Genomic DNA, 19,334 nt, shown 5'->3' with positions numbered 1-19,334 from the left:
CTCCTACAGTACTTTTTAAAAAATATAGCACTCTATTGGAAGTGCCTGTTGTGCACTAGTTTGCAAGGCTAGTGACTGCACGTACACACACACCCTGGTCACCAGCACAGTACAAATGCCCTGTTGTTCAGTCCATAAGTTGTGTCTGAGTGTTTTCGATCCCTTGGACTGCAGCAGGCCAGGCTCCTCTGTCTACCACTAACTCCCAGAGTTTGCTCAGATTCATGTCCATTGAGTTGGTGAAGCTATCTATCTTATCCTCTATGGCCCCCTTCTCCTTTTGCCTTCAATCTTTCCCAGCATCAGGGTCTTTTCCAATGAGTTGCCTGCATATGCCTTGCACCTTGCGTGTGTGCTAAGTTGCTTCAGTCATGTCCAACTCTTTGCGACCCTATGGACTGTAGTCTGCCAGGCCCCTCTGTCCAAAGGATTCTCTAGGCAAGAATACTGGAGTGGGTTGCCATGCCCTCTTCCAGGGGATTTTCCCAACCCAGGGACCAAACCCTCATCTCTAATGTCTCCAGCATTGGCAGGCAGATTCTTTACCACTAGTGTCACCTGGGAAGACCCCTTGCACCTTAATATATACTTAATAAATATTTATAAAGCCAGTAAGCTGCCTAGAAAAGTTAATCTGATTCTCATGTGAAATTTCTGAAAATTATTTTCATGACTATAAAAAAGTAAACATTAGCAGATGTCTACACAAAAACACTAAATATTATTATTAAGAATAGCAGTAATAATAATAGTCCCTTGGACTACAAGAAAGTCAGTACTAAAGGAAATCAACCCTGAATATTCACTGAAAGCTGGGAAGTTCCAATATTTTGGCCACTTGATGCGAAGAGCCAACTCATTGGAAAAGACCCTGATACTGGGAAAAGATAAAAGGAGAAGGGGGCAGAAGATGAGATAGTTAGAATTACCGACTCAATGAACATGAATTTGAGCAAACTCCAGGAGATAGTGAAGGACAGGGGAGCCTGGTGTACTGCTGTCCCTGGAGTCACAAAGAGTTGGACGTGACTTCGCAGCTGAACAACACTGCTGCTGCTGCTGCTAAGTCGCTTCAGTCGTGTCTGACTCTGTGCGACCCCAGAGACAGCAGCCCACCGGGCTCCCCGGTCCCTGGGATTCTCCAGGCAAGAACACTGGAGTGGGTTGCCATTTCCTTCTCCAATGCATGAGAGTGAAAAGTGAAAGTGAAGTCGCTCAGTCGTGTCTGATTCTTAGCGACCCCATGGACTGCAGCCTACCAGGCTTCTCTGCCCATGGGATTTGCCAGGCAAGAGTACTGGAGTGGGGTGCCATTGCCTTCTCCTAGCATGTATCATATATCAAGCACTCCGTTAAGGCTCTTACCAAGAGCATTTCTTATCTTTCACATTATTTCTTGAAAGTAAAAGTGAAAGTGTTAGTCACTGAGCCATGTCTGACTCTTTGTGACCACAGGGACTGTAGCCCACCAGGCTTCTCTGTCCATGGAATTATCCAGGCAAGAATACTGGAGTCGGTTGCCATTTCTTTCTCCAAGGAATCATCCCTAGGGATCGAATCTGGGTCTCTTACACTGCAGACAGACTCTTTACCAACTGAGCCACCATGGAAACCAAGGCTCTTACCAAGAGCATTTCTTATCTTTCATATTATGTTTTAACTCTACCAATTCTACCTTATCTCTATAAACCCTCAGAGCAACCCTATAAAGAAGATATTAAAATTATCTCAATTTCACACATGAGGGAACAGCGGCTTAAATGCTAGTAACCTACTCAACATTACACAGCAAACATCAAACCTCTCAAATCCAGAACATTCTCATCTCAAGTCCATGTTCACTCATTTAGATGTCTCTGGACTGGTGTGAGAAAACAGACATACTATTAATACAATTACAAAGCCATCTTCTAACTGTTCTACAAATGATGCAAACTCACAGAAGGAAATCACGTAAGAGATAAACATATTTCCTATCTTGATAGTTGGGGAGAGATGAGAGAATAGCTTTTTTTGGCTGTACTCTGTGGCATAGAGGATCTTAGTTCCCTGACCAGGGATGGAACCCATGCTCCCTGCATTATTAGTGTGGAGTCTTAACCACTGGACTACCAAGGAAGTCCTAGTTTTAGTTTTAGAATTCACCTCCAAATGATAATTTTCTCAAATTTCATGCAAGAACCCCTGAGTATACACAGGTCGACAGTAAGAAGCTTAAATTATGCAATGATGATGGCAGAAAAAGGTAAAATTCGCGGCAGTTATCCAAAGTAGATCAGCTGTTTAATCACTGTCTATAATTTGATGTTAAGAGCCTTAGTTACTAAAAATGCTATGTGAAAGAAATGAAAGTTATGTTACTGCCTGCTTGCTACAGAGTAACCCACAAAGTTAGTTAATATGTAGTTTCACAACCTCTCCGAACAATAGAATATCAGAAGTAACCACAACAGACTCTTAGGAAGAAAGGAAAGAAATCATGTGTACCTGATCTATCAGTCGCTTTATTAGGGGTAGTCCTTCTAGGGCTGAACTGTCACATCCACTGGTTAATACTCGTTCAAATCCCAAAGTTAAGAGGGTCTCTAGAGCTGCCACTGGATCATGAACCATGTCAAAGGCTGAAATAAATAAAACTGACTTGAATTTTGAACAGATCTCTCTAATACAGTGCTTTCCAAAATACAGTATACCCACAGTGGTATGCTAGACTTAGCTTGTCCTGGCTTTTGCAAGCATGATTATTAACCCATTGCCAGCTTGAAATCAATCAAGGTGGAAGTATTCAAATCACAGAAATCAACAAATGTTATAAATCAAGGCTCTTTTTTCCTGAGAAACAGTTTACCAATATACCACAGTCAGCATGCCACTAGTGGTACCAGGATCATTTTATTTTTAAAACATATTTATTTAATTTACTTATTTGGCTGTGCTGGGTCTTAGCTGCAGTATATTGGATCTAGTTCCCTGACCAGGGATAGAACCCAGGTACCCTGCACTGGGAGCATGGACTTTTAGCCACTGGACCACCAGTGAAGTCCCTGTAGGATCATTTTAGATGGTACACATATGAACAGATGCATTTACTTAAATGCAGATTAGAAGTGAAAAGCTTCCATTTTTTTCATTAGTTTCTCTTTAAAATAAATTTACTTAAGATTTTAAAAACAAATTTGCACAAGTAGCCCTTGGATATGGTCAAACTGTAAATGTGACAGACAAGTGACTCACATTTGGGAAAGTCTGTTCTAAGGGTTCAAAGAAACTGCACAAGCAGAATGAAAACTTCACACTCATCAGTTCTAGAAAAGCCTTGGTTCATATTCTCTTTATTGACTAATATTTTATTCTAATCCGTTTTACCCCATGTTTTCAAGATTCATAGTATAAAGATAGTTGTTTACGACAGACTCTATCCATTTCAATTCCATCCTACTTTCTAAGAGACCTCTCTCCTCCTCATTAAGGAAACTGGCACTAGGAACCCCAAACAAAACGACTTCTGCTTTGACTCTGTGCTGCTACCTGATACCAAGTGCTGGTCTATGGTGGATTAGGTGGTAAACCCCTTCCTTTCGCCCTTTAATTTATGTAGGCACCGAAATCTACCACAGAGGATTTTCGTTTTTTTGGTGGCAGTACCTTCTCTCACAGTGATTATACTATCATATTATAGTAAGCCCCTACATACGAATGAGTTCCATTCCAAGAGTGTAAGTCAGTCCACTTTGTTCCTATATCTAACAAAGTTAGTCTCAGTACCCAACTAACAAACATAACCAGCTATAATGGACTGTACTGTAACAGGTTTATAATACCTATCACTGCTGCCTTTACACGTACTTCCAGACATCCTGGGCTTGGAATAAAGATACTGTATCACTGTACTCTATACAGTACTGTACAGTAAAGTACACAAAGGCACAGTCACCTACAGAGGACGCACACAGGTGACAATGTACGCTAGACATGTGGATGAACTGACATGATTAGACATGCAAAATGCATCGTCCCACCTTTGAAAGTTCATAACTTGAAGGTTCATATGTAGGAGACTTACTGTATTAAACATACAAGTGAGAAAAATGTGGAATCCAGGACAATATAACAATTAAAAAATATGGAAGTATTTTCATTAAATTTATTGAAGGAGGAAAAGAACAGAACTCTAAAATGATTTTCTTAGTTTAAGAAAAGAAAAATATATTCTATATGGTGGGTTTATTTTGAATTATTTATCATATCAAATTTTAAACTCTATACTTTTCAGATAAATATTTACTTATTTAAGTGACTTCATATTTTAAAACTTTTTGTTTTTGGCTAGCTTCAAAGTTCTGACTTTTAAGCAATCTAACATGTTTTAGTTATTGCTAGTTTATAAAAAACATTGCTAAACAGTAAGGCAAGAAAACAGTTTTCTGGTGTTATTCATTTCACAAATTAACAAGGATGACAAATGTTTCATGTCTAATTTCTATAAATGGATACAAATGGTGGTGTCCACTCTCATCTTAATCTTTGGACAATTACTCAAAAGGACAGAAAGACATTCAGTAATTTCTCATGCATATAATCAAATAAAAAGAAAACTGACTGAAGATTTTTCTTTTCTTTTCATGTGCAATAGCAGTGCCTTAAAGGCAAAATTTGCACTTGTTCCTCCATTTTACCAATGCTAGGCAAAAATGTATGGGAACTGTAACTGCCTGATTTAGAGATAGGAAGTATTTTTATATAAAATTATTAGACACTTTTTAGAAATCATTCTCAAGCAGACAAGCTATCAATAATGTAAAATAGTTTTGTGCACTATGGTGAACGTCTGTTCACTGACTATCCAGCACCTATTTTTTTCTCTCCTCTTCCTAATATTATCCAATTCTTCATTGGAAATCCAGCCCCTTTCTGCCCACGAATTTGGGAAAGTTGACCTCACTCCGACCTCCAGAATGGTCTTATCTGGTTTAAGCCAGGCAGTACATTTTATTTCCATTGGCCACAGTGACTTATTCTTTTTGAGACTGCACATGACCTGAGGCGATGCAACAAAAATAAATCTCAAGATTCTTGCTTGGAATTCTGTGACAAGTATACACACTTGCAGGCAATGTTTACTCTTTCCCTCTATTATATTCCACCACCAGCACCTTCTACCTTTAACAACTTTTCATAATTAAGGCTTCATATTTTCTAGAAATTGTGCATTTCTAAATTTACAACTGTTAGTTCCACGACAGGTATAAAAAAAACCAATTTGTAACACTATAGAATTGTGTTTCATGAAAAGGTTGTGGCATTTGGTGAGATGAGAAAACTGACACTGTTCAACAGAACTTCTAAAATGGAAATGACTCACCTCGGTGGAAAGTGACTGGCAGAGGACGGCAAAGAGCTATAAAAAGAAAATAACATAACAACATGAATGAAGAGATAATCACTGATTACTATTTACAGAACTCTCCATGTTAGACAGGACTTTTTTTATACTTTCTTTTCCTAAGTGAAGACAGTGAGCTAAAATAATAATAATTTTAAAAATGGTAGTCTTCCAAATTTAATAATCCTGTGTTTCCATTAATCTCTAACTTTCATATTTTAAAAAACTGTCACCCACCCCTTAGAGGCACCAAATGAAAATTATACAATCTGGCAACTGTAAGGATAGCACTACATCTATCACTTACTCTTCTGAAAATCTTTAAGAAATACTCTGGCCTAGTAATATAAATACTTTGCCTCTGTGTTCTCCATGTCTCCTCATCCTTACCAACTGTAACAGATTTTAAAGTTTTTGCTGCTATGATTAAAGAGATCAAGGTAAATTCCCCTTAAGCCCTATAGGAACAGTAGCATAATCCAATCTATTGGAGCTGAGTCAGGGGGTTTCTGTAGCACATACTGTCTACCTAAAACATCTAAATAATAGTGTTTAAAACAGGTGAGTTATCAGTGCCTGCAGGTGTGAATGAAAAGCCAGCTCTGTGATTGCCATTTTTCTGTATAGGGACTATTCAATGCAATCATCATTAGGGGCTTTTTGGTCTCTGATACAAATTCTTACCCACAAGGGACATGCACAGTTCTTTGTCAATGTGTCCATCTTCAGTCAATGCCCCAAATACCAAACCATCAGCACCATAAAGCTTGGCAAGACGAATGTCAGCCTTCATCACCTCAACTTCACGATCTGAATATAAAAAATCACCTCCACGTGGCCGAATCATCACAAAAACTGGGATCTGGACATACTGCTTCACTACTTGAAGGACACCTATAAGAGAGGGAACAGACTAATTAAAATTCAAATGTAACTAAAAGCTTAAGGAAGTCAATAAAATTTTACGGTACTGGTCTTTTACATTTGCTCTGGTGTTATCACTTCTACAAGGAACAGAAGAGTTGATGGAGTAAAAACCATAGAAAGATGACCTAAAGGAAAAAGGAGACTCTAAGAAAAATGTACCTATAGTAGAAATTTGCATAATAAAAAAGTCAAGGGTAAAAACAGCAATTTAGAAAACAGAAGTTACTGCATTTTAAAAGCACTGTTCAGTTATGCTTAAAAAAATTTTTTTTGTGTGCTTAACAAAAATTCTTTTACTGGAATGTGACATTTAAAAGTGTAACAGCTACCAGGCTCTATGTTCTGCCAACGTATTCCCTAAGATCTGGTTTCTCCTTCCTAATGATTACATCTCTATTTAAAACCTGCTATACAGATGGTTACATAGTTTTAAAGTTTATGATTCCTACTAGACGAAGATATTTAGTAAAGCCTTTTTAAATAAGAGATATGTAAAAGGGAGCAATGCTGCACTTATTTGTGATGCTAACAGGCGATCTATGAACAAAAATGACAGCTTCCCTGTTGGCTCACTGGGTAAAGAATCCACCTGCAATGTAGGAGACACAAGAGATGAAGCTTCAATCCCTGGGTCAGGATGATCCGCTGGAGTAGGAAATGGCAATCCACTCCAGTATTCTTGCTTGGGAAATTCATGAATAAAAATTACCAAATCTGACACAATTTGTGACTAGTTCAGAAACTCTCAATGGTATAAGATCTGTGGCAGGCACCATGAGTGTTTACCTAATATGAATTTACTTCTTTTTCCTTGCTACAAGAACCCCAATTCTGTATGGGACACCAAGCAATGACTGGTGATGGGCTATTATTGCTGGCTTGGCCCATTCACCAAGTCCATCATGCATGACTGCTGTTGCAAAAAACAGACTGCACTCAAATTACAGATATGTTCTAGGTATTTCATAGAATGGCCAGGGACTGCCCTCCTTTATTTTCATGAGAAGAGTCACTAAAAGGCCATTGCATACACAAACCTTTTATAATAAATAATGCTATCATCCATCTCAGAATAAAATAAAGAGGTCAAAAATTCATATAGGGACTTCTGCTTTTGACCAAGACAGAGCAAAAGGAACTGGATTTACCCTTCCACTTATTTAAAAAAAAAAAAGACAAAACATCAAACAATGGTTTGCAACAAAGGATAATGATCCCTTAAAGATGGAAAACAAATGAGGTAAGCTCTCCTAATTACCCAGATTACTACCTTGAGATTTTTCCAGGCCACAACATAGGGAGGTCAGGAGAGACCCTCCCCACCTGACCCCACTTCTCTCTAATACTCAGCTGAGTACCAACTGATGTATGCATGCAAGGAAACGACACAAAGCCAGGGAAAGATCCACTGAAAAAAATCAGAAGCAATACTGCCTGTTGTTCATACTAGACCAGGAATAATGCCTGCTCCCACCAGCCAGACAAGAAAATTTCCAGATTCATGGGGCACTGGGTAGAGTGCAGAAAGGGTCTTGCTTCAGTAGTGGGGAATAATGAACTCTAGACTGACCATTGTTCCAGATCCACTTAACAAATTTTAAAAACATTACCCAAAAGGAACAAACTGTTTCCAAGTAACCTAACTGCTCAAGAATATTCATAGGAATACAAAAATATCTAGTAGCCAACAAAGTAAAATTCATAATGTCTTACACACAATGGAAAATATCAGGTAGGAAAACAAGATGGATCATGAGGTAAAAATCAATCAAACAAAACCAATCAAAACTGATACATATGTTAGAATTAGTAGCCAATGCATTAAAAAAGCTATTGTAACCTTAGTCTATACTCCAGTACTCTTGCCTGGAAAATCCCATGGATGGAGGAGCCTGGTAGGCTGCAGTCCATGGGGTTGCAAGGAGTCGGACACGACTGCGTGACTTCACTTTCATTTTTCACTTTCATGCATTGGAGAAGGAAATGACAACCCACTCCAGTGTTCTTGCCTGGAGAATCCCAGGAACAGTAGAGCCTGGTGGGCTGCCGTCTATGGGGTCGCACAGAGTCGGACACGACTGACACAACTTAGCAGCAGCAGCAGCAACCTTATTCTATATGTTCAAAAAAGTTTAAAAGGGACAAGAGATATAACAATAAATTCAAATATCTAGTGATAAGAACTATATGTGAGATGAAAAATATAGTAGCTAGGATTAACAGCAATTAAATACCGCAGAGAAAAGATCAGTACACTTGAAAACAAAGGAAGATTTATAGAAAATGAAACAGAGAAAAAAAATTTTTTTAAGAGTAGTTGTGGAACAACTTTAAGCAGCCTTATTTAAGTTAGTTGAAGTCTTTGAAGAAGGAAGTGGAGGACATTAAATGTTGAAAAATTTCCAAGTGTGATGAAAAGTATAAATGCACATGTCCAAGAAACATGAAGAAAATTACACTCAGGGACATCACAATCAAATGTTCAAAATCAAGAATCAAGGGAAAAAACCTTAAAAGCAACCAGAGAAAAGAGACAAATTACACAGAAAAGAACAAAGGTTTGGATGATAGATTTCCTGTCAGAATCAATATAGGCAAGAAGACAGCTGGAGAAGCATCTCTAAAGTCCTGAAAGAATAAAACTATCAACCTAGAATTCTACACTCAGCAAAAATATCTTTCAAAAAATGGGGAAAGATGTTTTCAGGTATACAAAAGCTGAAAGAATTCATTACTAGCACACTTGTACTACAAAAAATGTTAAAAGAATTACTTCAGGCAGAAAGAAAATGAAACTAGACAGAAATCCAGATCTATACAAAGGAAGAGCACCAGAAATGCTAACTACACATGACTAAATATATGACTGTGTTATTTTTTTACCTTTATAGTGTAACTGACTCTTTAAACAAAAATAATCACAATGAAGTGTGGAGTTTTAACATATGCAAAAGCAAAACGTATGACAACAGCACAAGTAGGAGGGGAGAAATGAAGACAAAAGCCAGGATACCAAGGATGCCAGAATGGAAAAGGTAAGAAAATCAGGGCCCCTGACAGCCTGCAGAGCATATGATCCAATACTAATAGTAATTTAATCTCAACTTTTTGATACCTAAAGGGAAGAAAATATCTATTTGATCACATTTACAACTGACAGGTTTATCTGCAACTAGAAACATTTCTGATACAATATTCATGGCACAGTTAACATGTTAGTAACTTGAGTAAAAGATCCCAGTAACAGATTATCAATTGTCTCTAGGCTCTGTAAACTCCTATGAGGAAATCCTAAAAAATCGACACTTACCCATGCTGGGTGTGGTTCCTCCTTCCAACAAGCCAGAACATAACTCTATGCGACCAGCACCTGTAATAAAAAAGCACTGCTCAGCACAAGAATTTTTTTTAATTAAAAAACTAAGAAAAATTTTGAAAAGCATTGCTCAAAAGTATTAAACAGAAATATTTTTTTCTAAATAGAGAAACAAAGAGTCTTAGAAAGTGAAAGAAATCAAATGATAGAACTAGACTAAAATTCTACTTTTAAACCCAACTATATTCTCCAACCCACATTGTTACTGATAAGTCAAATTTAACAGTTAATTCAAGTTAAGCTAGGTTTCTTTTTTTATTATAGGGTGGCCTCTCTACATATAAGAAAGTGACTTAGAATAAAGAAATTTCTGGACTGACTACAGTGGAATGCTAATTCTTCATTGATTATAAAAAACAGTGATCTTTTCCAAGAGAGTCTTTATTATTCTAAGCTTTAAAACAGCACAAGTTACTTTTAAGTAGCTTAAATCAGGATAATTTTAAGAAAAAGAAAATGCTGAAAGCAAAAGAACTATCAGACTATAGCAGCATCACGTCAAAAGGTCTCAGAAGCCAACTTGGAGAGGCTCCTACTGGCTAATAAGCATCATCACAAAGACATTTTGAGCATCAACAAGAACAACAACTATACTGGATTCAAACACGTCAAGTATGTCTACATCTAGGCTTGTAATGATAAAACAAGAATACACTGGAGGATAGAGAACACATCATCCCCAAAATCAGTAAACAAGGAAAAAGCAGCAAGCACTTATCCTTTCTTATACAAACTGAACCTCAGTAAAACAAAGCAGTTGGTGAGGAAAAGTTCTTTATAGAAGCATACTGCTAATAAATGAAAAATAAATGTTACACATAACACAGCACCATTTTACAAACCCTACTAAAATAAGCATTGCCAAAATTATTAGGTGAAAGCTGGTAGGAAAACCAGGTGGATCAGGCTGATAATATCTGAATCCACTGATCAACCTTAGTTCATAAAAACCGAAAAAACTAGGATGTTATATCCCCTGATGAGATACAACAGGGACTATGCCATTATCTATTAAGTCTGTTATTTTCAGTCGCTAAATTGTGTTTCACTCTTTTGAGACCCCATGGACTGTAGCTCTCCAGGCTTCTCTGTCCATGGAATTCTCCAGGAAAGAATACTGGAGTGTGTTGCCACCTTCTTCCCCAAGGGATATTCCTGATCCAGGGAATGAACCAGGGTCTTTTCCATTGGCAGGTGAATTCTTTACCAATGAGTCAACAGAAAAGCCCATCTATAAAGTAGTGTTATAAAAAACTCAAATCTGAATCTAATTAAGCCTTTAGGTTAACTAAAATTTTACAGGAAATCCAGGGGTCAGAGGAATATAATAAATAACACTACATATACAGTCAGCAAAATGTAGAATATGGAATACTTTATAAGATGAAAAAAAAGATGAAAATCAGTTTAACAAACTGTAGAAAGAAGAATTAAAGAAAGCAAAAAGGGAAACAGATTGAAACAGACATAAACAAATGACATGTTTCTATCTTGATTCCAAGAACTGTAAAATAAAACAAAATAAAACTGTGAGCCAGTTGGGGAAATCTGAAAACTAATTGGGTATTTTAGATGCTATTAAGAAATATTATTTTTAGAGATATGTTACTGATATTGTGGTTATTATTCTATTTTTTTAAAAGGCCTTTACCTTTTCAGTTCAGTTCAGCCACTCAGTTGGGTCAAACTCTTTGCAATCCCATGAACTGCAGCACGCCAGCCCTCCCTGTCCATCACCAACTCCCAGAGTTTACTTGAACTCCTGTCCATCGAGTTGGTGATGCCATCCAATCATCTCATCCTCTGTCGTCCCCTTCTCCAACCATCTTCAATCTTTCCCAGCATCAGGGTCTTTTCCAGTGAGGCAGTTCTTTGCATGAGGTGGCCAAAGTATTGGAGTTTCAGCTTCAGCATCAGTCCTTCCAATGAATATTCAAGACTGATTTCCTTTAGGATGGACTGGTTGGATCTCCTTGCAGTCCAAGGGACTCTTAAGAGTCTTCTCCAACACCACAGTTCAAAAGCATCAATTCTTCAGTGCTCAGCTTTCTTTATAGTCCAATTCTCACATCCATACGTGACTACTGGAAAAATCATAGATTTGACTATATGGACCTTTGTTGGCAAAGTAATGTGTCTGCTTTTTAATATACTGATTAGGTTGGTCATAACTTTTCTTCCAAGGAACAAGCATCTTTTAATTTCATGGCTGCAGTCACCATCTGCAGTGATTCTGGAGCCCCCCAAAATAAACTCTCTCACTGTCTCCATTGCTTCTCCATCTATTTGACATGAAGTGATGGGACCAGATGCCATGATCTTAGTTTTCTGAATGTTGAGTTTTAAGCCAACTTTTTAAAACTCTCCTCCTTCACTTTCATCAAGCGGCTCTTTAGTTCTTCTTTGCTTTCTGCCATAAGGGTGGTGTTATCTGCATATCTAAGGTTATTGATATTTCTCCCAGCAATCTTGATTCCACCTTGTGCTTCATCCATTCCAGCATTTCTCATGATGTACTCTGCATATAAGTTAAATTGTTTATTGTTAAATAAGCAATATACAGCCCTGATGTACTCCTTTCCTGATTTGGAACCAGTCTGTTGTTCCATGTCCAGTTCTAACTGTTGCTTCCTGACCTGGATACAGATTTTTCAGGAGGCAGGTCAGGCGGTCTGATATTCCCATCTCTTTCAGAATTTTCCAGTTTGTTGTGATCCACACAGTCAAAGGCTTTGGCATAGTCAATAAAGCAGATGTTTTTCTGGAACTCTCTTGCTTTTTTGATGATCCAACAGATGCTGGCAATTTGATCTCTGGTTCCTCTACCTTTTCTAAATCCAGCTTAAACATCTGGAAGTTCAGAGTTCACATACTGTTCCAGCCTGGCCTGGAGAATTTTGAGCATTACTTTACTAGCGTGTGAGATGGGTACAACTGTGTGGTAGTTTGAGCATTCTTTGGCATTGCCTTTCTTTGGGATTGGAATGAAAACTGACCTTTTCCAGTCCTGTGGCCACTGCTGAGTTTTCCAAATGTGCTGGCATATTGAGTGCAGCACTTTCACAGCATCATCTTTTAGGATTTGAAACAGCTCAACTGGAATTCCATCACCTCCACTAGCTTTCTTTGTAGTGATGCTTCCTAAGGCCCACTTGACCTCACATTCCAGAATGTCTGGCTCTAGGCGAGTGATCATACCATCGTGATTATCTGGGTTGTGAAGATCTTTCTTGTATAGCTCTTCTGTGTATTCTTGCCACCTCTTCTTAATATCTTCTGCTTCTGTTAGGTCCATACCATTTCTGTCCTTTATTGTGCCCATCTTTGCATGAAATGTTCCCTTGGTATCTCTAATTTTCTTGAAGAGATTGCTAGTCTTTCCTATTCTATTGTTTTCTTCTATTTCTTTGCATTGATCGCTGAAGAAGCCTTTCTTATCTCTCCTTGCTATTCTTTGGAACTCTGCATTCAAATGAGCATATCTTTCCTTTTCTCCTTTGCCTTTCATTTCTCTTCTTTTCACAGCTATTGGTAAGGCCTCCTCAGACAACCATTTTGCCTTTTTGTATTTTTCTTGGGAATGGTCTTGATCCCTGCCTCCTGTACAGCGTCACAAACCTCCGTCCATAGTTCTTCAGGCACTCTACCAGATCTAATCCCTTGAATCTATTTGTATAATTGTAAGGGATTTAATTTAGGTCATACCTGAATGGTCTACTCGTTTTCCCTCCTTTATTCATTTTACGTCTGAATTTGGCAATCAGGAGTTTGTGATCTGAGCCACAGTTAGGTCCCAGTCTTGTTTTTGCTGACCGTATAGAGCTTCTCCATCTTTGGCTGCAAAGAATACAATCAGTCTGATTTCAGTGTTGACAATCTGGTGATGTCCATGTGTAGAGTCTTCTCTTGTGTTGTTGGAAGAGGGTGTTTGCTATGACCAGTGCATTCTCTTGGCAAAACTCTACTAGCCTCTGCCCTGCTCAATCTGTACTCCAAGGCCAAATTTGCCTGTTATTCCAGGTATTTCTTGACTTCCTACTTTTACATTCCAGATCCCTATAATGAAAAGGACATCTTTTTTGGGTGTTAGTTCTAGAAGGTCTTGTAGGTCTTCATAGAACTGTTCAGCTTCAGCTTCTTCAGCATTACTGGTTGGGGCATAGACTTGGATTACTGTGATATTGAATGGTTTGTCTTGGAAATGAACAGAGATAATTCTGTTGTTTTTGAGACTGCATCCAAGTACTCATTTTGGACCTTTTTGTTGACCATGATGGCTACTCCATTTCTTCTAAGAGATTCTTATCCACAGTAGTAGGTATAATGGTCATCTGAGTTAAATTCACTCATTCCAGTCCATTTTAGTTTGCTCATTCCTAAAACATCAATTTTTACTCTTTCCATCTCCTGTTTAACCACTTCCAATTTGCCTTGATTCGTGGATCTAGCATTCTAGGTTCCTATGCAATATTGCTCTTTACAGCATTGGACTTTACTTCCATCACCGGTCACATCCATAACTGGGTGCTGTTGCTTTGGCTACATCTCTTCATTCTTTCTGGAGTTATTTCCACTGATCTCCAGTATCTTAGTGGGCACCTACCGACCCGGGGAGTCCATCTTTCAGTGTCCTATCTTTTTGCCTCTTCATACTGTTCATGGGGTTCTCAAGACAAGAATATTGAAGTGGTTTGCCATTCCCTTCTTCAGTGGACCACGTTTTGTCAGAACTCTCCACTATGACCTGTCCTTCTTGGGTGGTCCTACATGGCATGGCTCATAGTTTCACTGAGTTAGACAAGGCTGTGGTCCATGTGATCAGGCTGGTTAGTTTTCTGTGATTGTGGTTTTCAAGGATACTTTATCTTTTAGGGATACTGAAATACTTGATTATGAAATGACATAATGTCTGGGATTTGCTTCAAAATAATTTGGGGATGGGGTAAGAAATGTAGGAATATAGCTCAGATGGTCTGGAGGCCAAAGGCTTACAAGCTTGTTTTTGTTAAAGCATACAAGTTTAAAATTTTTTATGTATTTAAGAAAAACACACATATCATACAGTTTGCCCATTTAAAGTGTATAATTCAACAGTTTTTATCATGCTCACAATATTTGGCAACTATCACCATTATGCAATTTTAGAACATTTTCATCACCCCCAAAAGAAACCTCATACCCTTTAAGCAGTCATTTTCTCTTCTCCCCAGGGCTCCTCAATCCTTGGCAACCACAAATCTTTCAGTCTATAAAAAATTAGCCTATTCTGGACATTTCATATAAGTTGAATCATATAATATGTGGTATTTTTTGACTTTTTTCCATTTAGAATAGTGTTTCAAGATTTATCTGTGTTGCAGACTGACCAGTACTTCATTCTTTTTAACTGACAAATTAAGAATGGTTTTTACCCTTTCAAAGGATTATTTAAAAAAACTAAGAAGTAGGAATTCTCTGGTGGTCCTTTGGTCAGGACTCCCACTCTTTTACTGCTGAGGGCACAGGTTCAGTCCCTTGCGAGGAAAACGAAGACTCTGTAAACCCTGTAGCATGACCAGAAAAAACTATATATGACAGAGACCAATGACCAATGTAGCCAGCAAGGTCGAAATATATACTGTCTTGTTCTTTACGAAAAAGTCTGCTCACCTCTGATACAACTGAAAGATTGGCCATGTACCGAAAATAATTAAAGCTGATGGGTATGTGGTGATTCATTATAATATTCTATTTTTGTATATATTTGAAATTTTGCATAATGAAGTCTAAAAATTTTTCTGATGCTGAGATGATGGGAATTTCTATGCTTCTTATTAAAGCAAGTTAGGGTGCAAAAGAATCCTTGAGGTAAAATATATAACATTCAAAAAAAAAAAAGAGATAATGATAAGTCTTGACAATGAAAAAAACATCAAATCTCTAAAATTAATGGCTTGGAAAAAATTGTATCTTTGCTAAATTCAATTTTTTAAAAAAGTAGGTTCATAATCACTATCATGGACACTTAGGTCAAAATGTAATCTACTGGGGAAGTAAGACTAGAAGATCAGTAGGTTTTCTAGTTAGTTGGTTGTTTTTAGAGATCACAAAGGTTCTCAAGTTCAGTTCACAGGATTCATTTTCAAACTCTTAATGGACTGCCAACTGCCATTCATTCCGTAATTTCTCTTACCTCCTCTTTCTGCATTTACAGCTGATTCCACTGAATCAACACACACTTCCATGAGAAACCCATTTGCTGCTCCTAAAATACATGGAGAACGATGAAACTGCATGAGGGTACTTTCCATCCAGACCAAGCCAAATACAAATATTTTACATTTTGCTGCCAAAATCCAAATGTCTAGTAATAGGTAACTAGGTTAAGTACACTAGGGTCCATGCATGCAATGAAATATATCAATGCCTGCAGAATCCATTTAAATTTCTTTATAAGGTATATATGCTTAAGAGCAGGGATATTAACAAATTTGTTAATATGTGATTCTAGACCAGTTACTTAGCCTAAGTTTTCCCCAAAACTGAGTTTTTTTGGTTGAAAGTTGTTCAGTCATGTCCGACTCTTTGTGGCCCCATGGACTATACAGTCCATGGAATTCTCCAGGCCAGAATACTGGAGTAGGTAGCCTTTCCCTTCTTCAGGGGATCTTCTCAACCCAGGGATTGAACCCAGGTCTCCTGCCCTGCAGACAGATTCTTTACCAGCTGAGCCACAAGGGAAGCCCAAGAATACTGGAGTGGGTAGCCTATACCTTCTCCAGTGGATCTTCCTGACCCAAGAATCAAACTTCGGTCTCCTGCCTTGCAGGTGGATTCTTTACCAACTGAAATAACAGGGAAGCCCCAAAGTAGGTTTTAATACTTACATCAGAGTAAAGAGGATGAGATAATTCATGTAAAGTAAATAGTACCTACTAATTGTACAGGAAGTATAGTTGTCATTAATTAACTATACATTATTTCCTCTACATGTCTCCAGTTCTCCCTGATCCCCATTCCTGCTCCTAGTTAGCTCTTCAATCCACAGTGCTTCCAGCTCTATCTTTGAACACTAAAATCTTCCAAGGTTCAAGTCATATCACATTTCCATGATACTTCTCTCTCCCCAGGTAGAAAACTGTGTCTCCCTTTTTTGAGTTCAGATAACTCTTTATAATCCAAACGTTCCTCTTTAAAACGTTTTCTCTTATCATTATTTATGTAGATAGGTGCCTGATCATTCTTACTTGAACTAAAGTTCCTAACTAAGGTCTTTATGAGAGAAATCTTTATTACAGTGAGCACACTGCTTATAGTACATAGCTCATAGTACAGAATAGACACACAAAAATTTACTAAAGGCTGAATGATGACATGGATGTGAGAGTTGGACCATAAAGAAAGCTAAGTGCCAAAAATTGATGCTTTTGAACTGTGGTGTTGGAGAAGACTCCTGAGAGTTCCTTGGACTGCAAGGAGATCCAACCAGTCAATCCTAAAGGAAAGCAGTACTGAATATTCATTGGAAGGACTGATGCTGAAGCTGAAGCTCCAGTACTTTGACCACCTGATGCAAAGAACTGACTCATCTGAAAAGACCCTGATGGTGAAAGACTGAAGGCAGGAGAAGGGGATGACAGAGGATGAGATGGTTGGATGGCATCACTGACTCAATGGATATGAGTTTGAGCAAGCTCAGGGAGTCAGTGCTAGACAGGGAAGTCTAGCGTGCTGCAGTCCATGTGGTTGCAGAGTCAGACACAACTAAGCCAGTGAACTGAACTGAATGATTATAAATTCATAAACATTCATGTATTTACACTAAAGAGTGTGATGAAAACAGTTTTGAATGTTTTCTGTAAGCACATACTTTTCTTAAAAAACTTAAGAATAATGAATGCATACTTCATGCAATAATATCTAGAGGAATGTTCAGCATATGCTGGTAATTGTTACTTCTAGGTGGTAGTATTTAAAATTACTTTTACTTTCTTCTTTTTACTTTACTGCTTGTTTGTTTGTTTGTTTACCTAATGCTGCTTTTATAGTTTTTTAAAATCAACTTTCAATTTGAAAAACAAAAATCTATCATTCCCTAACACCAAACTGCAAATGTCTCATTTATTTAAGAGACTATCAGCCTCAAACTCTGCAAGGGCCAAATGTTGGCTATGCTCTTAGCCAAGAGCACAGCATTAATTCCATGGGTTTCCTGACAGTTCACCCACATCAGCTGTTAGATCAATCTAACTGAACAGTGCTGTAGGGGTACCATTTCCCTCACAGAAGACAAGATCTTGGCGGGAATTCCCCAGCAGTCCAGTAGTTAAGGGGCTTCCCAGGAGGCTCAGTGGTAAAAAAATCCGCCTGCCAATGCAGAAGATGTGGGTTCAATCCCTGGGTAGGGAAGATCCCCACAATAGGAAATGGCAACCCACACCAGTATTCTTGCCAGGAAATCCCATGGACAGAGGAGCCTGGTGGGGCACAGCCCATGGAGTGGATAGGGTCAGACACCATTGAGCGACTGAGCATGTACCAGTGGTTGAGACTCTGGGCTTTCAACGCCAGGGCCTCAAGTTGGATCCCTGGTTAGGAGACTAAAATCCCATAAGCTGCAGGCTGTGGCCAAAAAAAAAAAAAAAAAAGATCTTGGCCAGAAGAGAGTAAGGATGCACATAAAAGGCTATGACAAAAAGAAAAGAGTAAGGCAGTTGTCCTAAAATAGGAAGTTATTTGAAGGGATCAAAGAGATTTGTTTGGAGCAGCAGTTCTCAGTGTAGCTGTCCAGTTAAGTCTGGACTAAGGGCCTCTAAGACACTTTCAGAGTCTGTACAGTGAAAATTATTTTAGTAACAATACCAAGATTTTAGTTGCCTTTTTCACTCTCATTCTTTCACAGGCAGAGTGGAGTTTTCGAGAGGCTACCTGTCACACTGAATGCAAAAGCACTCCATTCCTAATGAGAATTCCATTACGCCAGACATTAAAGAGATCTGCAAAAATATAAAACATTTGGTACTATTCTATTTTTTGTTTGCTTAGGAAAATAGTGATTTTTTTTTTCATAAAGTTTCAACATGTAATGGGCTTTTGTTTGTGAAAGAAAGAAAGTCGCTCGGTCGTTATCTGACGCTTTGCGACCCCCATGGACTTATCCAGGCCAGAATACCGGAGTGGGTAGCCGTTCCCTTTGCCAGGGGATCTTCCCAACCCAGGTGTCGAACCCAGGTCTCTCGCATTGCAGGAGGATTCTTTACCTGCTGAACCACAAGGGAAGCCCTTTCTTTTTAAAAGTCCTGTTTTAATTTCTAACATGTCCAATATCAATAAATTTAACCTATATAAATAAAAGGTCTTTGAGGTTCTCAATAATTTTAGGAGAGTTAAGGCGTCCTGCGATCAAAGTTTCAGAACAGCTAGTTTGGAGGAACCAAGTTTCCGGAGGAGGGACCTGGCAAATTCCCTAGCACCTGCCATGCCAGCCGATCCTGTTGCAGCTTGGGGCAGCCAAGCTTAGCCACTTCGAAGCGGTGTGGCTTTAGGGACAACCCCTATCCCCGCCGCAGCAGCTATAGGTTATTAAGCGGCCCCTCCAGGTCAAACACTGATCCAGCGCTGCCGTGAGAGGGTACCAGTATCCTCGTGTGGCAATGGGAAACGCGAGGC

General features: G+C 38.5%; 1 protein-coding gene across 3 annotated transcripts in view; it reads right to left on the bottom strand.

Moving 5' to 3' along the window:
* The window catches only part of CUTC (cutC copper transporter), a 32,986-nt gene that overhangs the window by 13,091 nt on the left and 561 nt on the right, over positions 1–19,334 (bottom strand). Inside the window, exons 2-6 of one of the 3 annotated variants that reach the window (XM_069567235.1) lie at positions 15,859–15,930; positions 9,621–9,680; positions 6,068–6,277; positions 5,363–5,398; positions 2,488–2,621 (exon numbers count right to left, since the gene is read on the bottom strand). In XM_069567235.1, the coding sequence (XP_069423336.1) occupies positions 2,488–2,621; positions 5,363–5,398; positions 6,068–6,277; positions 9,621–9,680; positions 15,859–15,930 (512 nt within the window). The remainder of the gene's footprint in view (positions 1–2,487; positions 2,622–5,362; positions 5,399–6,067; positions 6,278–9,620; positions 9,681–15,858; positions 15,931–19,334) is intronic. The other 2 variants (XM_069567237.1, XM_069567236.1) reach the window with 2 other exon arrangements.

Source organism: Ovis canadensis, chromosome 22 (assembly GCF_042477335.2).
Source record: "Ovis canadensis isolate MfBH-ARS-UI-01 breed Bighorn chromosome 22, ARS-UI_OviCan_v2, whole genome shotgun sequence".
NCBI classification, from domain to species: Eukaryota; Metazoa; Chordata; class Mammalia; order Artiodactyla; family Bovidae; genus Ovis; species Ovis canadensis.
The sequence above is the reverse complement of the archived record's forward strand: the minus strand, read 5'-3'. Positions and strand labels throughout refer to the sequence as shown.